We start from the raw sequence: 19,127 nt of genomic DNA, 5'->3' as shown, positions 1-19,127 counted from the left end.
CGTATCCGATTTTATTATGGGTTTGCCGAGGACTCGGCGCGGTCATGACGCCATCGGTTGTCGTAGATCATCCGACGAAGTCGGCACATTTTCTTGCGATTCGTGCGACTTGGCCTTTGGACCGGCTTGCGAGGTTATTCCTTGAGGAGATTGTGAGGCTGCACGGGTTCCAGTCTCGATCGTTTTCGACCGAGATCCGAGATTCACATCTCAGTGCTTTCTGAGAGCTATGGGCACTGATTTGCAGCTCAGTAACGCGTATCATCCGCAGACCGATGGCGACCAAAGGGTCAACCAGATCCTTGAGGATATGCTTCGGCCCTGCTGACTTCGGTGGTAGATGGGATGAGCATCTGCGATTGGGTGAGTTCGCATAAACAGTTATCATGCGACCATTGGCATGGCTCCTTTTGAGGCATTATATGGCGAAGGCAGATCTCCGAGTTGTTGGACCGAGGTTGGGAAGCAGTCTCTCAGGTCCCGAGCTTGTGCAGGGAGACATCGAGGTTATTGATATTATCGCAGGATGCGCACCTGAGCCCAGAAGAGTGTTCGATCGCGGCGGCCCCTTAGAGTTTGATGTGGGGACCGTGTGTATCTCAAGGTCTCGCCCATGAAGGGCATAGTTAGATTTGGAGCAAAGGGAAGCTTGCCCGAGATTCATAGGACCTTTCGAGATCAGAGCGCATTGGCGCCGTGGCCTATCCGCTTGCCTTACCATCTCAATTGTCTGGTCCATAACGTTTTTCACGTCTCTATGTTGAGGAAGTGTGGGTCGAACATCATTCCTGATTGACAGCCTTTGGAGGTTCGTGAGGACGCCTCCTACATTACAAATAGGTATCCTTGATCGGAAGGAGCAGTCCTCCGAACCAAGGTCATCCCCTTGTGAAGGTTCGGTGGGGTCACCATTCGTGGATGAGGCATCTTGGGAGCGCGAGGCCGAGATTCGAGAGCGCTATCCTCATCTCTTTGATGATTGATTGTATGTTGTATGTCATAGGTTGTCTCTTGTATTTATATGGCGATGCCTTGCTTCCTCTTCTATTATGATTTATATTTTCTTGTGTTGATTGTTTAAATTTTGAGGACGAAATTTTTATTTGGTGGGGAGAGTGAAGACCCGTGTCCTAATCCGTACCATTCCGGGCTTCCGCGGTCCTTCCTGGCCAAATTTCGGCAACCTTCGCACCGATTCGGTGTTTGCGCACGATCCTAAGCCAGTCCCGCGCACCGATGGCTCGAGCCGAAACTTATGTCTTGCGATCGCGTCGCCGCGTTCCAACGCCGTGACTTGCCCAACCCAGGTAAGAAGATGCCGATCGGCGTTTATTCCGAAGCCGCGCGTTAGGGATTTCGAGGGAATCTCTACGCAATAAGTCCCATCAATCATCATTAAATGCAACCTTATCTCAAGTACAACAACCCATACCTCTTTCTTCACAAAGTCAACTCTCTCTCTCTTCACCCATCCCTCCTTTACTCACTTTTCAAACAAACCCATGCTTCATTAATTACACCCATCACTCCATCACCTCATATCACTCCCATCCTCTCATTTTCTCCTCATTTTCTCAAATCTCTCCAAGCAACCAAGCCTCTCACGTCCAACACTCCTCTCCCAAACCACAAGTGTGGTCCACCTTCCATCATCCATCTACACCCTCCCATCTCTCATCCACACCATTAATCCCCCATCATCCACCATCCAAGGCATGGAAAGGTGCATTTGAAGCCAAGGGAGCAAGGAGGAGGGTTAAAGGTGGGTGATCCACCGTCATTTCTCCTATATTTTTGGGCCACATGTGGTGGGACCCGTTTGATGTATGCATGTATGAAATGGAGGGCCCATAGTGGCGGGGTCCCTCCTCTATCTCACCGTGTAGCTCTCTCTATTTCTCTCTCTTTCCCTCTCTTTCTCTCTTCCTTATAATGAAGTGGGCCCCACCAATATATTAAATCTACTCCATCCATCAAATAAGGTGGCCCACCTCATTTTAGGAAAGATCCACCCCCCCTATTTAGAGTAAATGATATATTATAATATTTTATTAATATTTATATATATGGTAGGCCATGATCATGTGGGACCTACCTTGATGAACAAGGGCCACTCACGCGTGGGACCCACCATGAGGCAGTGTTTACCCAAACCGTCCAGCGTCCAGAGACGCTGGACGTAGGCATGGCTAGCAAAAAAAAAAAAGCAAAGGAAGAAAAGGTTACTTTTTAGTGGACTGCTCATGCAGGCCCCACCTTGATGTATGTATGTGATCCACACCGTCCAATCTATTCTCCAGTCTTCTTTAGGCGTTGAACCAAAATTTTAATGCGATCTGATCATCAGGTGGGCCATAGCATCTAAAACTATGTAAAGACATGCCAGATCATAAAAAAATACTCGGTGGGACTCACTTGAAGTTCGGATGCAGGTGAAACTAGTTCTGGACGGGTAGAACAGTGGGATACACATGATGGGTGGGCTGGATTGTGAATCACATCTCGGTGGGCCTCAAAACAAAAAAAAAAATATAGTAATAAAATTTTTTTTCAAAGCAGCAGCGACGAGCGGGCGGACGCTGGGGCCTCACGGCTCCAGTTGTGGGCCCCACGTGATGTGTTTCGAACATCAAGGCCATGCATTCGGTGGGTCCCCACATACCACCCATCCATCTCAAAAATCCGTAAACAGAACTCAGGCGGGCCATACCATCTAGAATCATGTGAAGACATGTCTAAACATATATAATCGCTTGGTGGGTCCTACCTGAGTTTTGGATGTCGCTGAAACTTGGCATGGACCATCATTTAGGTGGGACTCACATAATGGATGGTGGATTTGTGAACCACATTTCGGTGGGCCCCACATCTGCCCCAAGGTCCAATGACCTCTTCAACAGGTTGGACGTGAAATAATTATTGCAGTGGGCTCGCTGCCCACGTGAACCCCTCAACAGGATGTATGGAAAATAAGTATTTCAGTGGGCCCTTGGCCCACACAACCCCTCAACACGTTGTATGGAAAATAAATATTTCAGTGGGCCCTATCCAGGCCCATATCACCTCATGAATAGGTTGGATGTCAAATGATCCGGGCCCACGTGACCTTATGAATAGATTGGGTGATAAATAAAAATTGTAGTGGGCCCTACCCGGTCCACATGACCATATGAAAATTGGTTAGAAAATAAACATTACGTTGGGCCCTTGCTTGGAAAAATAAACATTTCGTGGGCCCTAAATGACCTTAACAATGGGTTGGATGGGAAATAAACATTATGGTAGGCCCTGAGAAGGTACTGATGTATGTGTTGTAAACCATACCCTCCATTTGATGGGCTCCATCATGATGCATGTGTTTCATCCAAGTCCATCCATTTTGGAGATAATTTAAGGCCCATTTTATGAGGCCCATTGTGATGTATGCAGGCCCATGTGACTAGGCCCACGTGGATGCATTTGTGGCCCGTCATTGAGGCCTACCTTGATATATGCATACGAGACCCATGCATGGGGTCCATTCGATGTATTAGAGGCCCAATGGGATGTACATGAGGCCCATTTCTTGATTTATGTGTTGACCCCTATAGCGATAGTGCCTTGGGAGCAATGTTGGTTTGATGTCCACATTGAACGGATAATGTTGGTTAAATGTCCGCATTATAACTCTCCCTAAGGCCCACCGAGCCCAAACTTGTGGTAAGTAGGCCGTCTAGGCCCATCTCCACTATATCTAGAGCCCATCCCTTTATACATGTTTAGTATAGATCCATGATTCATGATCATTCGCACCATATGTATGCCTGATGTGAGGGTGACCGATCATAGCATATATCTTTGGATAGACTATTTATGGGCTCCCTGATAAAGTTGCCTCTTATAAGTGCATGGTATATACAGGATTTTGCATGAATGATAGTGTGACTCATGCATTTGCATTTGTGTGATTGTATTCTTGTATGCCCTAACGACATCGGGGCCATAGCCTCCATACACACATCATGGATGGCTGGGTTGGATACCGTAAATGTTTGGTCCATAGACGTCCCTCGGTGAAAATCCCTAAACCCGATGGTACCGAGGATGACTCCAACGCCGAGACCGAGTGGATTACGAGCGCACGAGGGCCGAATACCAGAGGCCGCGCTCCCACCGTGTCGTGGTCGGTTGAAAGGAGGTGGCCTTACTCGCCCGAGGGGGGGCAATACTAGCCGAGTTTGACCACTCGCGAATGGTTCGCTATCGACGTCGGATAGGTATTGGCAAACTATTGGCCCGGATAGTGAGGTTTCTTACGCTCACTTGGATGCGCTCCTGAGCGACGTGCCATTTGGAGTGTATTGAACCCTGATGATTATGAGAACTGTACCGATACATGATGAGGATTGGCATGCTTGAGTTGCATCTTGCATCGCATGGCCGTGTTATGGCCGATAGCATTCATATCTTGCACCGCATAGCCTGACGGGATTGCATTCATGTGCTCATTACCATGTTTCCGCATCACTCGACCTTGCATTTTGAGCACGTTTATATTCCACACACTTACATCACCCTCAAGCTTTCCATGCTTAGCACGATTGATGCGTGCGGTGACCCAGCGCCCGACCATAGTCTCGGTAGTTGGAGCGTGCCCGAGCTTGGAGTTTGCTTCTTTTGTTACATTGTATTTCCCCTTTCTTTCGCATTGTACTAAAAGTTTTTGATCATAGTGGATTTTGTAGTGGTGTTCTTGTGCTTATTGTTTGTGGGTTATGCTTTTGTTATGCTCATTATGAATCGGACTAATGATTTGAAACCCTCCTTGTAGTATCCCAGGATCTAAACCTGGTAAATGGGTGTCGGGATCCGAGAATGGGGCCCTGGGATTCGGCGATCGGGAATTTTGTGAGCCGGTTTTTCGGATCATAATATCTTTTATTTCTGAAATCAAGTGTTAAGATTTATACCATAAATGAGTTAGAGTAATTCATCTAAATTAGTTGGTTTAGAATAAATACTAACTAAATTTATTTCTAAATTTAAGAAAAAAAATAATAATAATAATAATAATAATAATAATAATAATAATAATAATAATAAATAGATAAAAATAATTTTACTAAGTTTATATTCTAATTTAGAAGTTTTAGAATCCCTCTTGTCAAATTAAATTGTTATAAGTCTAAATTTTAAGCATTTAGGGATTTATATGATTTAATTTAGATGATTATTTAAATTATTTAAATCAAAATCTTAACCCAATGTTAAATTAAACTTTCAATTCATACTAATTTAAACTCCGATTAAAAAAATAAATCTAAATATAAAGTCCTTATAATTATTTTATAAATCATGAAAATTAGAATTTAGAATGAAATAATTAGCTTATATCCATACATGATTAGATAAATAAATAAATTATGATTTTAGGATATACATGGTATTTCAACATTCTTCGGCGGTATCTATAAAATAAATAAATAAATAAATAATTAATTAATTAATAATAAAATTCTAAATTTATATTTAAAATAATCAGATAAATTTTTAGATTAATTTAAATTATTAAATAATAATTTAATTACATTATTAATGTTATATTATACAAATTAGTATAATATTTTTGTTTCTGTAAATATAAAAATCAAAATTTTAAATTCTAAAATTTTAAAGAATTAATTAAATTTAATTTAAATGAACTTAAGCTTAAGAAATTTTTCAAAATTTTAGAATTGAAACTAAAATTTCTTTTACATTATTTCACAGAAATTTCTAACTTAAATAATAGTAAAATAATATTTTATTTAAGTATTTGAATTATTAAAGTTTCAGCAAATTTTTAATTTAGAATTATATCGTTGATATTCTTTTATTGTGTAATGATTATTCATCTTACATGTATGTCTACCATTCATTGAGCATCAATTTTATTATGTTGAATGTAACATAAGTAAGTAGGGCAATCGTGTCCCTTGTGTGAGAAACCCTAAAGTCAGCAAGTATGACAATTGTGTCCCTTGGGTGAAAGACCCTAAAATCCACTGGATCCTTTGGAGTCTCCTTTTGTATACGGCGTATGAGTATAATTATGTGCGTGGACATACGTCAGAGGTACAAGTGAAGCAATAGTCTGATCAGCTAACGTATAAATGAGTCCCTCACTATGAGGTACCAGTGCGTGGGCGTTAATACAACGTGACCATCCGTTTGGGTACGGTGTTTTAAGAAATAATGAAAATTTTACAAGTATTCATGGAAATATTACATGAATTGCATTTTCACAATTCTGTTGTTAAATTCCATTGTCTATATTCTATTTCCTTTATTGTTATAAAATTGATATTATCTGAACATGTTAATTTTGGGTAAGAAATGATCCTACTGGGCTGTTATGCTCATCTACTAAAACAAATGCACAGGTGAGAGCTGGAATACTATGAGCAGACGGGTCTCTACTATTAGCTTTATTTTCTAAAAAATTAGGTTTAGTTTTAATTCAATTCAGTTTTTTTGTTATTTAGGTTTAATTTATGTTCAAATTTTGATATAAAAAGGACAAACTATCAAAAGAATCGAATTTAATAAACATTTCAGCTGTATTTTCTTTTAGATGACGTTGAGTACTGATTGAATTTGATTAAATCAACTGGATTGTAATTAATATCATTATATTATAACTCACTCCTTGGGATTCGGGTTCCGAAGACCTCATTCGGGTACTCGAATTTCTGGGCGTGATATGGATGATTGAGTAGGGAGGCCTTAGCCGATTGAGTTTTAGGAGCTCGACCCATTAGTTTTTTTTTTTTTTTTTAGCCTTCCCTTAATATTGACATTTCATACTTTGGTTTATTTATGGTTTGTGTGACTCCTGTGGGCATCATTTGAATTTATGTAGTCGGAATATTTACTCAATTTGCTTTATACTTTATTTATCTTATTCTCTTTCTTATATTCGCTAATTTCGAAATACGTTACTCTAATTTATTTGTGCATAGAATGAATGTTAATCTGATTGAGGACATATGTGAGAGATTTTTCCATGTGCGGCATTCTTAGGCGACACTCGAATCTGAGCAGCTAGAGTATCGTATTCAAGTGTCGAAAATCAGGGCGCTATCAAAGTCGATGCCAATGCACTAGATCATTTTAGTATTAACACCCTAAGACATGATATCTAATTCTTATTCGATTGTCGAGTTTTGGGGCTTTACAATGTAAGAGTTCGATGAGAACACAAAGGGATGGGTAGATAGATTTAAGGTTAACTGGATATATATATATATATATATATATATATATCCACAGCCGGTTTAGCTATTGGATAAGTGTAGGTTCACTTATGAAAGGGTAAGCTTATTTGACTGTACATGTGTATGTACATGTAAATATGCTTGTCAAATCTCCACACAATTAATAACTAAAATAGGGAAAGTATAATATGAATACACAATAAGACAACAAAAGGCTGAACTACCGTTTAACCTAGGATATTATATAATAGTCCTCTTAAAAGAAATTTCGTCCCGCAAATTACACAATCCTACCATGCGAAAGGTGATAATGTTATTTTCTAATTACAATGGGTCTAAGTATTCACTATGTTGCACCTGATATAGGGTCACATATGTGCTCAAGTGCATGTAAATGTCTACACGAGCTTTGGTTATTACAGTGACTCAAAAAATAGTTTCAATAGTTTAGTGAGTTTGAAATGAGTTAATGCATGCCACATTTATTATTCCTGAGTGCCTCAGCATCATAGGCTGCTTAAGTATCATAAAACTTCCTTATCATCGAGAAACTAGAGGCACTAAAAAATTGACCATCTGGCACATATTAATTAAAATTGGACCTACTAAGTTATGTGACCCACTAATTCTAGGTCATAGTCTCAAAGTCGGATTTGTTGATTCATAGTCATTGCATTGTTTCCTTTTTAACCGTCCAACAAATGTCCTCAACCCTCAAGTAGGTGGTCAAATAAGCATAATATTTGGGTTTGATCTGGGTTGTACTTTGGACCATCTAATTTGGATTAATTATTTTTTAGGTATGTATGTCTCATCTATTACACTCTTCAAGGTAAGAGTAAAACTTTGTCGCTGAGGTGCTTAATAATTAGAAATTGTCTATTTGGTATGTAAGTAATTTAAATAAATTTGTCCAAGTTGGTCTCAATTTAAATGTATCATGCACCATGTATCACTCTTATTTTATTTGCCGACTACTGTCTTGGTGGACATTTATTAGATGATTAAAAATAAAAAGATCCAATTATCTTATCACAATGAACAAGTATCCACAAATGGGAGGTGAGATAAATACTATTTTGAGACTAGGACTTATAAATTAATATATGAGGTGAGGTCAGTACTATTTTAAGACTAAGACTTATAAATTAATGTGTACTTTATTTACAAGTTGAACGAATTCTTGTTAATCATCACACCAGCTAACAGCTAGAGTTTAAAAGATCTTCCCTTTTTAAAATCATTTTTCCTTTGTTAATTTAGAGAGACCCTGAATCCGGAAGTGGATTTGCCGTGACCTGAGGCACAAAGGTATACCTATGTTGAGGTTGTGTGGGGTCCACAGAGAATTCTGTAATAAATCCACTCCGTCCATATGTTTTGAGAGACCACAATAGTACCGTGGTATAAAAATCAGGTGGACCCAAAACTCAGGTGGGCCACACCAGAGAACTGAAATGTCCACCGTTGAAACCTTCCTGGAGCTGACCATGATGTTTATATACCATTGAAACTGCTCATAGGTTTATTACTACTCAGATAAACTGTAGGCACAAATATTATCGTAATAAAAAACTTCGGCCACTCCTAGGTGTTCAATCGCCACCGTTAAATGTGGTATGGCCCACATTAGTTTTCGATCTGCCTGAATTTTAGTTTCATGTCCTATCATGGTCTTCCAAAATAGATGGACGGAGTGGATTTATCACGGACATTTATGTGGGCCCCACACAACCCCGCGTACAGGTGTGTTGATTATTAAAGTTTCAATTCAATATTCCTGGTAATTTGTTGCACTTGAACTTTGGATTACCTCATCTTTTAGCTCGGTACTATGAGAAACCGTGGAAGTATTGGATCTAACACAGACATCATGGTGGCCAGATACAAGGGTTGGATGTAACACAGACATCAGGGTGACTCATATTTCCTGCGACAGAGTAACTTCCTTCAAGAAGCTAGGTGGGGCCACTGTGATATTTGTGAGAAATCCACCCAGCCATCAGTTCCGCGCATTAATGTAATGGCATGGATCAAAAACTAGGCAGGTCTCAAGTGGGTCGCACGACTGAAAAACAGTGGGTAGGTAACCGTTGAAAACTTCCTAGCGTATACCGTGATGTTTATATCCATCCATACACTTCATGGAAACGGATTGGCTACTCCCACTGCCACCAGCCAATGGCTGATGGTCGGTCCTCTGTGGGCCCCACCATGATGTATGCGTTTCATCCATGCCGCCCATTGAGACTCCTACATCTGGGACCGACGGACGCGGATTTCCTGCAACGGCTTTAGCGGGAAGTTCCTGCCTGGGATGGACGCGGATTGCATCCTACTGGGGCCCACCGTGATGTGAGTGCTTTATCCACTCCGTTCATAGTTTTTCTCAGATTATTTTAACGTATTTTAAAAAAAAGTGAGGCAGGTCCAAGGCTTAAGTAGAGCACAAAGTGGGGATTGAACGTCCACCATTAAAAACTTCTTGGGAGCTTAAGCAATTTCAGATCAAGCCGGTATTTTTGTTTTCACTTCATCCACGTCTACATGACCTTATAAATAGGTTGGATGGTAAAAAAACATCAAGATGCCCTTACAAAGGTTTCAAGGGTGGGTGTCATTTTCACTGCAGTTTCCTTCCTATGGGTGGTCGAACCCTTGACCAGGAGTTGAAACTCTTGAGAGTTCACCACCAGAGCAAGAGTAAGGACCCGTGGACGTGCTTATTTTTTTAGCACCTTAAAATGGTACGAGAAAACCGATAAACGGTGTGGATAAAACATTTATAGCACGATGGGCCCCACAGAGCCCTGCCCGGACGGATTGCCGTCCCGGCGGCGGTAGGACGCAATCCACGTCCGCCTTGGATGTTAGGTACAACCCACCTCATGTTAGTGAGAAATCCACCCCATTTTTCCATTTTGCAAGCTTATTTTAAGACATGCAACAAAAAAAAAAAAAGAAAGAGGAGATCCAGAACTCAATTGGGCCTCGCGAGTGAAACCAGTGGTAATTTAAGGATAACCGTTGAAACATTGGTATTGCCACGTAAGTTCTGTATAGTCAAAGTTTTTTGTGTTTTTACTTCATTCCCGTGGGAGCCTTTTTTGTAAAGGGTTTGGATAGCATACAATCATAAAAGTAAATTCGAAAAAGGTTTCGACCAAATGCATTTATTTGCCAATCTTTCTATCCCATGGCCTCCTTGAATTTCACTTGAATTTTGGTCTAATTTCTTAAAATAAACTTATAAAACGGATGGACGGACTGAATTTCTCGAAAACATCACGTTGGCCCACCTGGGGTTTCTGCGCAGGAACTTTCAAGGAATGGCTTTCCAGGAAATCCGCGTCGGAGACCGATAGGAGATCGTCCCACGTTGCTGCGGAACCTTCTTTCAGGGCGGCTAGTTTGCACTCGAATTGCGTAGAACACCAATCATAAGTACTGTATATATACGTATATACATGGCAAAACTCTGTAGGCCTCACCGTAATGTATTTGTTTTATCCACGCGATCCACCATTTTCCCATTTCATTTTAGGGCTCGTATCCTAAAATGAGATATATGGGAAGCTTAAGTGGACCACACCATAGAAAACAGTGGAGATTGAACTCATGCCATTGAAATCTTCTCGTGGGTCACAGAAGTTTTGGATCAAATTTTTTTTTTTCTTTTATCCATGTCTATTAGAACTTATGAACAGTTTGGATGAATGGAAAATATAAAATAATGACGACCGTAAGAAGCTTTCAATGGTGAGCGTCATTACCTGATGCTTCCTGTGGTGTGATACACTTGAGCTTTGGATCTAACTCATTTTTTGTCTCTGGTCCTAAAATCATTGGAAAAAAAATGAATGAACGGCGTGGATAAAACACATACATCACAGAGGCCCCACATTATTTTGCCACGGATACACATACCGTACTGATGTTCGTGCTATTGCTGTATTATATACGCAATCCGGAGCCAGTTCGTTTCACGATGATCGCTTCTTGAGGCTATACTGACGGACAAGATCCGTTCTTCTTTGCTAAAATACCGTAAGGATACAACGATCCATATGCATGCACAAAACCATCTGTACACGTGTCCACCATCGTAGCTTTTAGATCTGGTGGGCCATCATGCATTGGTTATATCTCAATTACTTGATGATTGTAACCATTCTTTTGTTAGCAATTGGACCGTTCAATGGTCCAAATTCTACGAAAATATGCACATCAATGGGGAATACTAATATGAAAAATCAATATGGTTTGGGGATTCAAGCCAATCTATGGTGGGCGCCCACGGTTTGAACGGCTTGGACCGATGTACGTGTAGGAGCGTATGAAGAAGCTATATGTATGCCTATGGTAATCCGTACTCCGCCAGACTATCAAGCTTCTCCTCCTGTATATAAGAGTCACCTTCTTCACTTTCCACCTGCGGTTTTCTTCTACTTTTCTGCAACTCTGAAAACCCTAAACTAGGGTTTTGGAAGTACTTTATAAAATGATTTTTTCATAGAGAGAGAGAGAGAGAGAGAGAGAGAGAGAGAGAGATTGGAATTGTTTCAAAGAACAGATTTTCCAAAAGAAATCCTTTTGGTTGTTTGAGGATCTTTGATTGGAAATTCCTTGAAAAAGCTTTGTTTTTTTAAAAAAAAAATTATTATTATAAAGAAGATCCTTTTGGGTTTTTGCTTTTTATTTTTGGGAACTGGGTGTAGGAATTTCTCGATAGAATTTTTTTTAAAAGCTCTTTCGAGGGATTTGGGAATCTGGGTTTTGGAAGGAGAGCTTTCTTTTCTAAAATCCCATTTTAGGTTTTTGTGGAATCTCCGGAGTCTTTTAAAGAAACCCGCTTTTCGGGTTTTGGTATTAGTCGTATTGGAGATGCTTCTCCGAAGCTCTTCGACTCCGATCCTGAAATCATGGTATCCTCTTACGAAGGACTCGATGCTGGAAGCCGATCTGAATCCTCCGATTCAGAGGGCCCAATCGATCACCCATCTCCCACCATCGATTTCATTGGCTGCGTCAACGAAATCTCCATCTCCCTGTGAGGAATCTGCTCTGATTCCGTCGAAGAAGTTGACAAGAACGTTATCAGAAACTGAGCTTCGAGACCTCTCATTGCCGCCTGTGGCCCCAAAGCGGAAGCCAATTCTTAAAAGTCTGAACAGGTCGTCATCAATTTCATTGGAGGAAGGAAAAGAAGAGCTGGGATCTGATTCAAGCTCGGTGTTGCTTGACCAGCTGTTCTCGAGCTTGGGTTTGGATGAATCGGTTGTGGGTATTAAAGATTGTTGCGTTGTGGATGATGGGGTGAAGGAAACGGCACCTCCAGCTCTGTTTCCAGGTGGTGGGTTTGGAGCTGTTGGTGGTGGTGGAATTTGTGGAGGAAGAGGAGGAGGTGGTGGTGGTGGTGGAGATGGAGATGGTGGGTCCGGCTTTTCAGATTCGAACAGTGGGAATGACAGCACTGATGTGCACTATCAGAAGATGATTGAAGCAAATCCAGGAAACGGGCTTCTTCTTGCAAACTATGCAAGGTTTCTAAAAGAGGTGCGTCTAACAATATAAGGGGTCATTGCTGTGAATTGCCAAAAGGCAAGTTGTTTGAGAAGTGCGAATTGGAATCCAATTACCACCGAATCAATTCTTTTAAATTCACTCCCTGAGAAATCAATCTCATTTACTAATAATTCCTCCGACAGTCCAAAATCCGAGAAAGGGTTTTTTAAACAGCTAGTAATGCAAAAGTGGGGCTCAGGCCTGGGCCTGGGCTTGGGTGGGCGTCACTACTATGTTTACATCAAATCCCACCCTGACCACCAGTTGCCTGTCCCATGTTAGTCGACGGCCCAAGAGTCATCCCATTCTGTAATTTGGGTGGGTTGTAATACAAAGGAAAACAGTTGGGAGGGGTGCCCACCCTAGATTTTTACATGGCCCATTGTGATCTCTACATGAGATCCACTTGGACCATTAGATGCTTCATCCCAAAAAATCAGAGGCTGACCTAGGCTTTAGGTGAGCTACACCAAGGAAAATAGTTGGGTGATGTTTACATCAAATCCATTCCAGTCATTAGATGCGTCATCACAAGTTATGTCCAGGGCCAAAAAATAAAAAATAAAATGAGGCAACCTGGGCTAGAGGTGGCTCCACTAAATGAAACAGTTTGGAGAGTGATATCCACCCTTTTATCTTTTTCGGGGCCCTCCGTGATGATCATATGAAATCCACCATTGATCTTTGAAATCACACCATTTTAATCCACATGTCAAAGTTCCAATTACAGGCTACTAAACATAATTGCGGATTCCAATTCATTCCAAATACAACGCCCCCCAAACCCTTTTGCAGAAATTCATTGTTTTGTTATTCCTGATTTAGAAACACCCCCCCAAAAAAAAAAAAACAACAACAACAACAATGTAATCTTGCTTCTACTCTTTGTTAAATTTCGTAGTTTGTTTGTTTGTTTGTTTTTTTTTTTTTTTTTTTCATTTAGGATCTGTATGGTTGCACCAAATTAGATATTAGGTGCAAAATATCATGGAATCTCATGATATTTGGTGCAACCAAATGCCCACACATTTTCCATCTGTTTTGGTATTGTAGTTGACAGAGGAATGCACACAGATGATCCTATTTACTATTTCACTTCAATTCATTGCTCTTAAAGGATTCCATCTTGCTTTTGTTCTATGTTCTTTGGCATGAATCCATCAGAAGTTCGTTGAGTTTTTTTTTTTTTTTTTTTTGGGCTTTCCAAAAATAAAATTATACTCTTGCTTCTGGGCCATGTTATTCTTTCTTTGTTTTTATCTATTTTCTTGTTGTTTCAGTACATGCGATTATATAGTGGTATGCATAACCTATCAAAAAAAAAAAAAAAAAAAACGGATGAAAAAAGAGGTTAGCATGAATACATGAAGTCACAAACCCATTTGCTAATGCACATACCGCAATATGGCATGCGGCCCAATAAAAAGGTCTGATTTTTAGGCCACATGATCTAAATAGTGTGACCCACCTGATAAAAAGCTTTTGAACACACTTCTGCCATGTTGGTGTGTTTCGTGTGGATGGTTGAGGCTCCACACATGTGTGCTTTGCAACCCGCTTGCTATTCGGTAAGATTTGTTGCTGCTGATTCTTGTTTCAGAGAGGAAAACAAACTGTAATCTTGCTGCTGTTTTCTGTTATTCGCCCTTTGATTGCGTCTCTTTTCTTCTGAAAGAGTATGCATGAAGACATGAATCCATCTGCAATCTAACGAAATTCATTGCTTTTGATCCCCCCTCCCTCCCTCGGAGGGATACAATCTTGCTTCTGTTTTCTGCAATTCTTTCCACATGTTTTCCCTTCTCTTGCTTTGCATCTGGGGTTGCATTTTCTTGGCATTTGTTTAGAAGTCTGAAATGTCGACATTCCATATGTTGATTGCCATAACCATCCCAATCAAGATCGATAACCTTTTCACGGGGCACAGGTCCGCGGTGATCTTTTTAAAGCTGAAGAGTACTGTGGGCGTGCCATTTTAGCAAATCCGGGAGATGGAGATGTTCTATCCCTCTATGCTGAGCTGATATGGCAGACACATAAAGACAGCCACCGGGCTAAGAGTTACTTTGATCAAGCTATTCAAGCTGCCCCAGATAATTGGTAAGAATCTTTGGCATTGGATAAATCATTTCTTATGTATTTTCTCGTTGAAATCTATCACAAGTAGAAGTCTGTTTTGAATTCGGGCTTTCCTTTCTATTGCCATTTTTAAAAAAATAAAATTGTTACTGGATAGGAAATCAAGCTTCGATATAGTAACTTCTATTTTCTGATTATTAAAGCAAAGCATGCATTTGCGAGATGCATTTTTTTCCTAGAATAAACCATCTGGTAGTTGAGAATGGTTCGGGTTCCTTTTTTCCCTCAAAATATAGTTTGTCTGATTCTTAAAAGGGAAGTCCTTTTAAATAGTTTGTTTTGCATATAAGATCAGTGTCAAATTGTGTTTTTCCAAATGTTGGTTTTCCTACTATCACAGTAAAAATCCGATATGTCTCAATGCAACTCATTTGCTTCCAAAACAGCTTTGGTTTCACAATTGTTGCGGGAAATCATGGATTTTATCAATCAACTTATCCAATTGTAGCAATTGGATATTTTGTTCAACCCATCAATGTTCCACTTGGGGATGGGCCATGCTTCATTATCTTTGTTATTAGATTATCCTAGCCATTCGATTGGTGCCTTGCAAATGGACAATTACATTGAATGATCCATAATTGTTCCAGTCTTGTGGTTAGGATATTTCTGTACTCTCATTCACAATGGGAACAAGGGATTTGGATATCAAAAGGTGGGCCACTTAGTTTGTTGGCCCTTGGATATCAAATATTAATATTGATTGAGGTTTATAATACTAATCTTCAATCTTTTACATTGGCAAAAGGTGTTATCTAATTTGAGTTAAAATGAAAAGAGACCAACTAATTGTTTGGATTTTTTGATTGGTTTTGCCTCTGAAATCCGATGCTAACACGTTTTCATCATGCAGCTATGTGTTGGCCTCAAATGCTCAATTTCTCTGGGACGCCGAGGAAGAAGAGGAAGATAAAGGAAACAATGCCCCCTCCTCATTCTTCCAAGGAGCAGCTCCTCACATTCCTCTTGCTGCGGCTTCTTGAATCTCTCTCTCTCTCTCTCTCTCTCTCTCTCCTGTAAATTCTGAGGGGCGGGTGGTGTTGCAAAATCTGACTAGTAATTTCCTTACATGGGGTGTGGGTGGTGTCAGAGCATTGACTGGTGGTGTCTTTTTCTTGTTCAAAAATAATATATCTATTGTTTTAGCCTTCCAATATTTGTATCTGTAATATATATATATATATATGATGAGGCTGGCTGCCTTTTGACATTTTGTCTCCGCAATTACTTATCCTTACCGTGGAGAACTTCCCGAACATTAGAAGCACTTATGGCAAGACTGGCAAGACATTTCAGCAAGCAACAACCCTTAATATGAAATTATGGGCATTTTGGAAATTGAAAAATATGATTGCTGTTCCGTTCAATTCAGATTTCACCGTAAAAAAGCTGCAATGAGTCATCTGCCAATGCAACTACTCTCTCTCCCAGTAGCAATTTGTCTCTCTATCTCTCTACTTGTGGCAAGCTTGCAAGAAGCCAATACTGATAGGGTTTCCTTCTCCATTCCTGGGAGAGAGTGCAGCAAATTGAAAATTCGGAGTATTTTACTGTGCTGCTCGATCGGTTGAGTGGGCTGCTCGACCGGTCGTGGGTGGCGCTCGATCGGTTGAGTGAGGCTCGACTCAAAGTCCAGCGACCATCTGATGTTTTTTCTCGGAGGTACTCGACCAGTCGAGACTGGTCGAGTGGGCCGCTCGACCGGTCGAGGACCCTGCTTGACCAGTCGAGGTTACCTAGATTCGTTCCGCGATTTTGTGCGGGTTGCGGAATTTTGAAGCCCTTTTGCAAGGGGTGCGAAAGAGAGTTCCTAAATTATAATTAGGGATGTCTAGGGCTTTTCTAGGCAATGCAAGAGGGTTTCCTAAAGCTTTGTAAATGTTTGTTAAAGAGTGCTATCAAAGGTGTGAGAGAGAGTAAGAGAAAAGAGAGAGAGGGGAAGCTTATGGAAGGGAGTCAACGTCTCGACGCTCCTACGTCCTCGTGATCGGTGATATCTCTCTATTTTTTTTTAATTCTCTTATTGTTTATCCACTCCTGCGTGAGTGAAGAAGGTTTAATCCAAGCGGTGTGTGCTTGTGATCGGTTGTAATGTTTTATTTGATAGTGGATTGTTGATCTGGACGAGGTCCCATGGTTTTTACCTCTTTAAGGGTTTTCCACATAAAAATCTCTTGTGTGATGTGGTTTATGCTTTGATTTATTTCATTACTTTATTATCCAATAATTCTAGTTTGATTTGGGAGGCTAGATCTTAAGGTTTTGTGCAAGGCCATCAACAAAGTGGTATTAAAGCTAAGTTCATTGAACGGAGTAAGATCGGTTTTGAATTATGAAAAGTGACTCATCAAGGATGATCAACCTCAATGGTTTTAACTGGATTATATGAAAGGCTAAGATGGAGGACTTGCTTTATTGCAAGAACTTATATTTTTCAATTTTAGGCATATCAGCAAAATCCAAGGATATGTCTGATGATGATTGAAGTTGGACCGAAGGTAGTGGGATTTATTAGATAATGGTTGGATGATTCTATGTTCTACCATGTGTCTACGGAGACCTCAACTGCTAACCTATGACTGAAATTGGAAGGGTTGTATGAGAGGAAGACAACCGGTAATGAAATCTTCCTGATAAGACAACTTGTGAATCTCAAGTTCAAAGATGGTGGTTCTGTGGCTGAGCACATGAATGAAGTCAGTAATATATTGAACCAGCTCTCCGCTATGAAGATGGTCCAGGATGATGAATTACAGGCTTTGCTATTGCTTAGCTCATTGCCTGATAGTTGGGGGGCGTTGGTGGTGTCTCTAAGTAACTTTGTGTCAGACGAAAAGGTATCCATGGAACATGTAACTAGTTGTCTCTTCAATGAGGAGACAATGAGGAAGTATCAAGGGTTTACTCAACAAGAGGCCCTTGTGACACAAGAATGGGGGAGATGAAAGAACAAGAAGAGCAGGAAAGCCCGAGATAAATCAAGAGGCAAGTTGAGTACCAGGAAAGATGTTGAATGCTTGAATTGTGGCAAGAAGGGTCACTATAAGTATAAATGTCGTAAGAATAAGAACGACAAAAAAGGAAAAAAGAAAGGAGAAAGAAGATGAATCAGATTCCACTCCGGTCACTTCAGATGGCAACGTTATAGTTATTCTTTCAGCAGATCATGATGTTTGTCTCACAGCTACGAGTCAGGATACTGATTGGGTGATCGACCCAGGAGCCTTTTTTCATGCGACTCAACGCAGAGACTTCTTCATAAGTTACAAGTCCGGTGACTATGGGATCGTGAAGATGAGAAATTCTAGCATATTGAAGATCGTAGGGGTCGGTGATATTTATACACCGATGTAGGTTGCACATTGGTTCTCAGGGATGTGAGACATATCCCACACCTTTGCCTTAACTTGATGTCGACGGGAAGGTTGGATGATGATGGCTATGAAAATCGGTTTGCTGGTAGGCGCAGGAAACTCATTAAGGGTTCGTTGATCGTAGCCAGAGGAAATAAGTGTTGCACCCTTTACAAGGCAAGTGTCAGTGTGTGCAAGGGTGGGTTGAACGCAGCGAAAGATTCAGCTATTGACATGTGGCATAGGTGTCTAGGGCACATGAGTGAAAAAGGGCTTTAGCTACTAGCGAGGAAACGACTCCTTCCAGACGTGATAGGTATACCTCTCAAAACTCATATTGATTGTTTATCAGGGAAACAGCATAGAGTTTCATTTATTAAATCTGCTTCTCATGTTGATAAAGTGCATGCATTAGATTTGGTTTATTCTGATGTTTGTGGTCCTATGAGGACAAAAACCTTAGGTGGGGTAATGGTATTTTGTCACTTTTATAGATGATGCATCTAGGAGGGTTTGGGTTTATGATTTGAAATCTAAGGACGAGGTCTTTGGTGTGTTTAAATTGTTTCATGCTATGGTCGAGAGAGAGACAAGTAGATCATTGAAGTGCATCCGCACTGATAATGATGGTGAATACATCGGTGACTTTCATGAGCATTGTAAGTCCCTGGGTATACGGCATGAACAGACGGTTCCCAAGACCCCCCCCCCCAAATGGTATAGTTGAGCGAATGAATCACACCATTGTTGAGAGAATCAGATGCATATTATTCCATGTGAAATTGCCCAAGACGTTCTGGAGAGAAGCAATGCATACAGCAGTGTATCTGATAAA

General features: G+C 40.6%; 1 protein-coding gene across 1 annotated transcript; it reads left to right on the top strand.

Annotated features, from left to right (window-relative positions):
- Positions 1 to 11,678: 11,678 nt before the first annotated feature.
- On the top strand, positions 11,679 to 16,138 carry LOC131223138 (uncharacterized). Its single transcript, XM_058218451.1, has 3 exons — positions 11,679 to 12,791; positions 14,728 to 14,900; positions 15,793 to 16,138. Exons 1-3 carry the CDS (start codon positions 12,120 to 12,122, stop codon positions 15,920 to 15,922), a joined length of 975 nt encoding a protein of 324 aa, XP_058074434.1. The 5' UTR covers positions 11,679 to 12,119; the 3' UTR covers positions 15,923 to 16,138.
- The last annotated feature ends 2,989 nt before the right edge of the window (positions 16,139 to 19,127 follow it).

Source organism: Magnolia sinica, chromosome 13 (assembly GCF_029962835.1).
Source record: "Magnolia sinica isolate HGM2019 chromosome 13, MsV1, whole genome shotgun sequence".
Lineage (NCBI taxonomy): Eukaryota > Viridiplantae > Streptophyta > Magnoliopsida > Magnoliales > Magnoliaceae > Magnolia > Magnolia sinica.
Note: the sequence above shows the minus strand (reverse complement) of the source record. Positions and strands in the feature narration are given on the sequence as shown.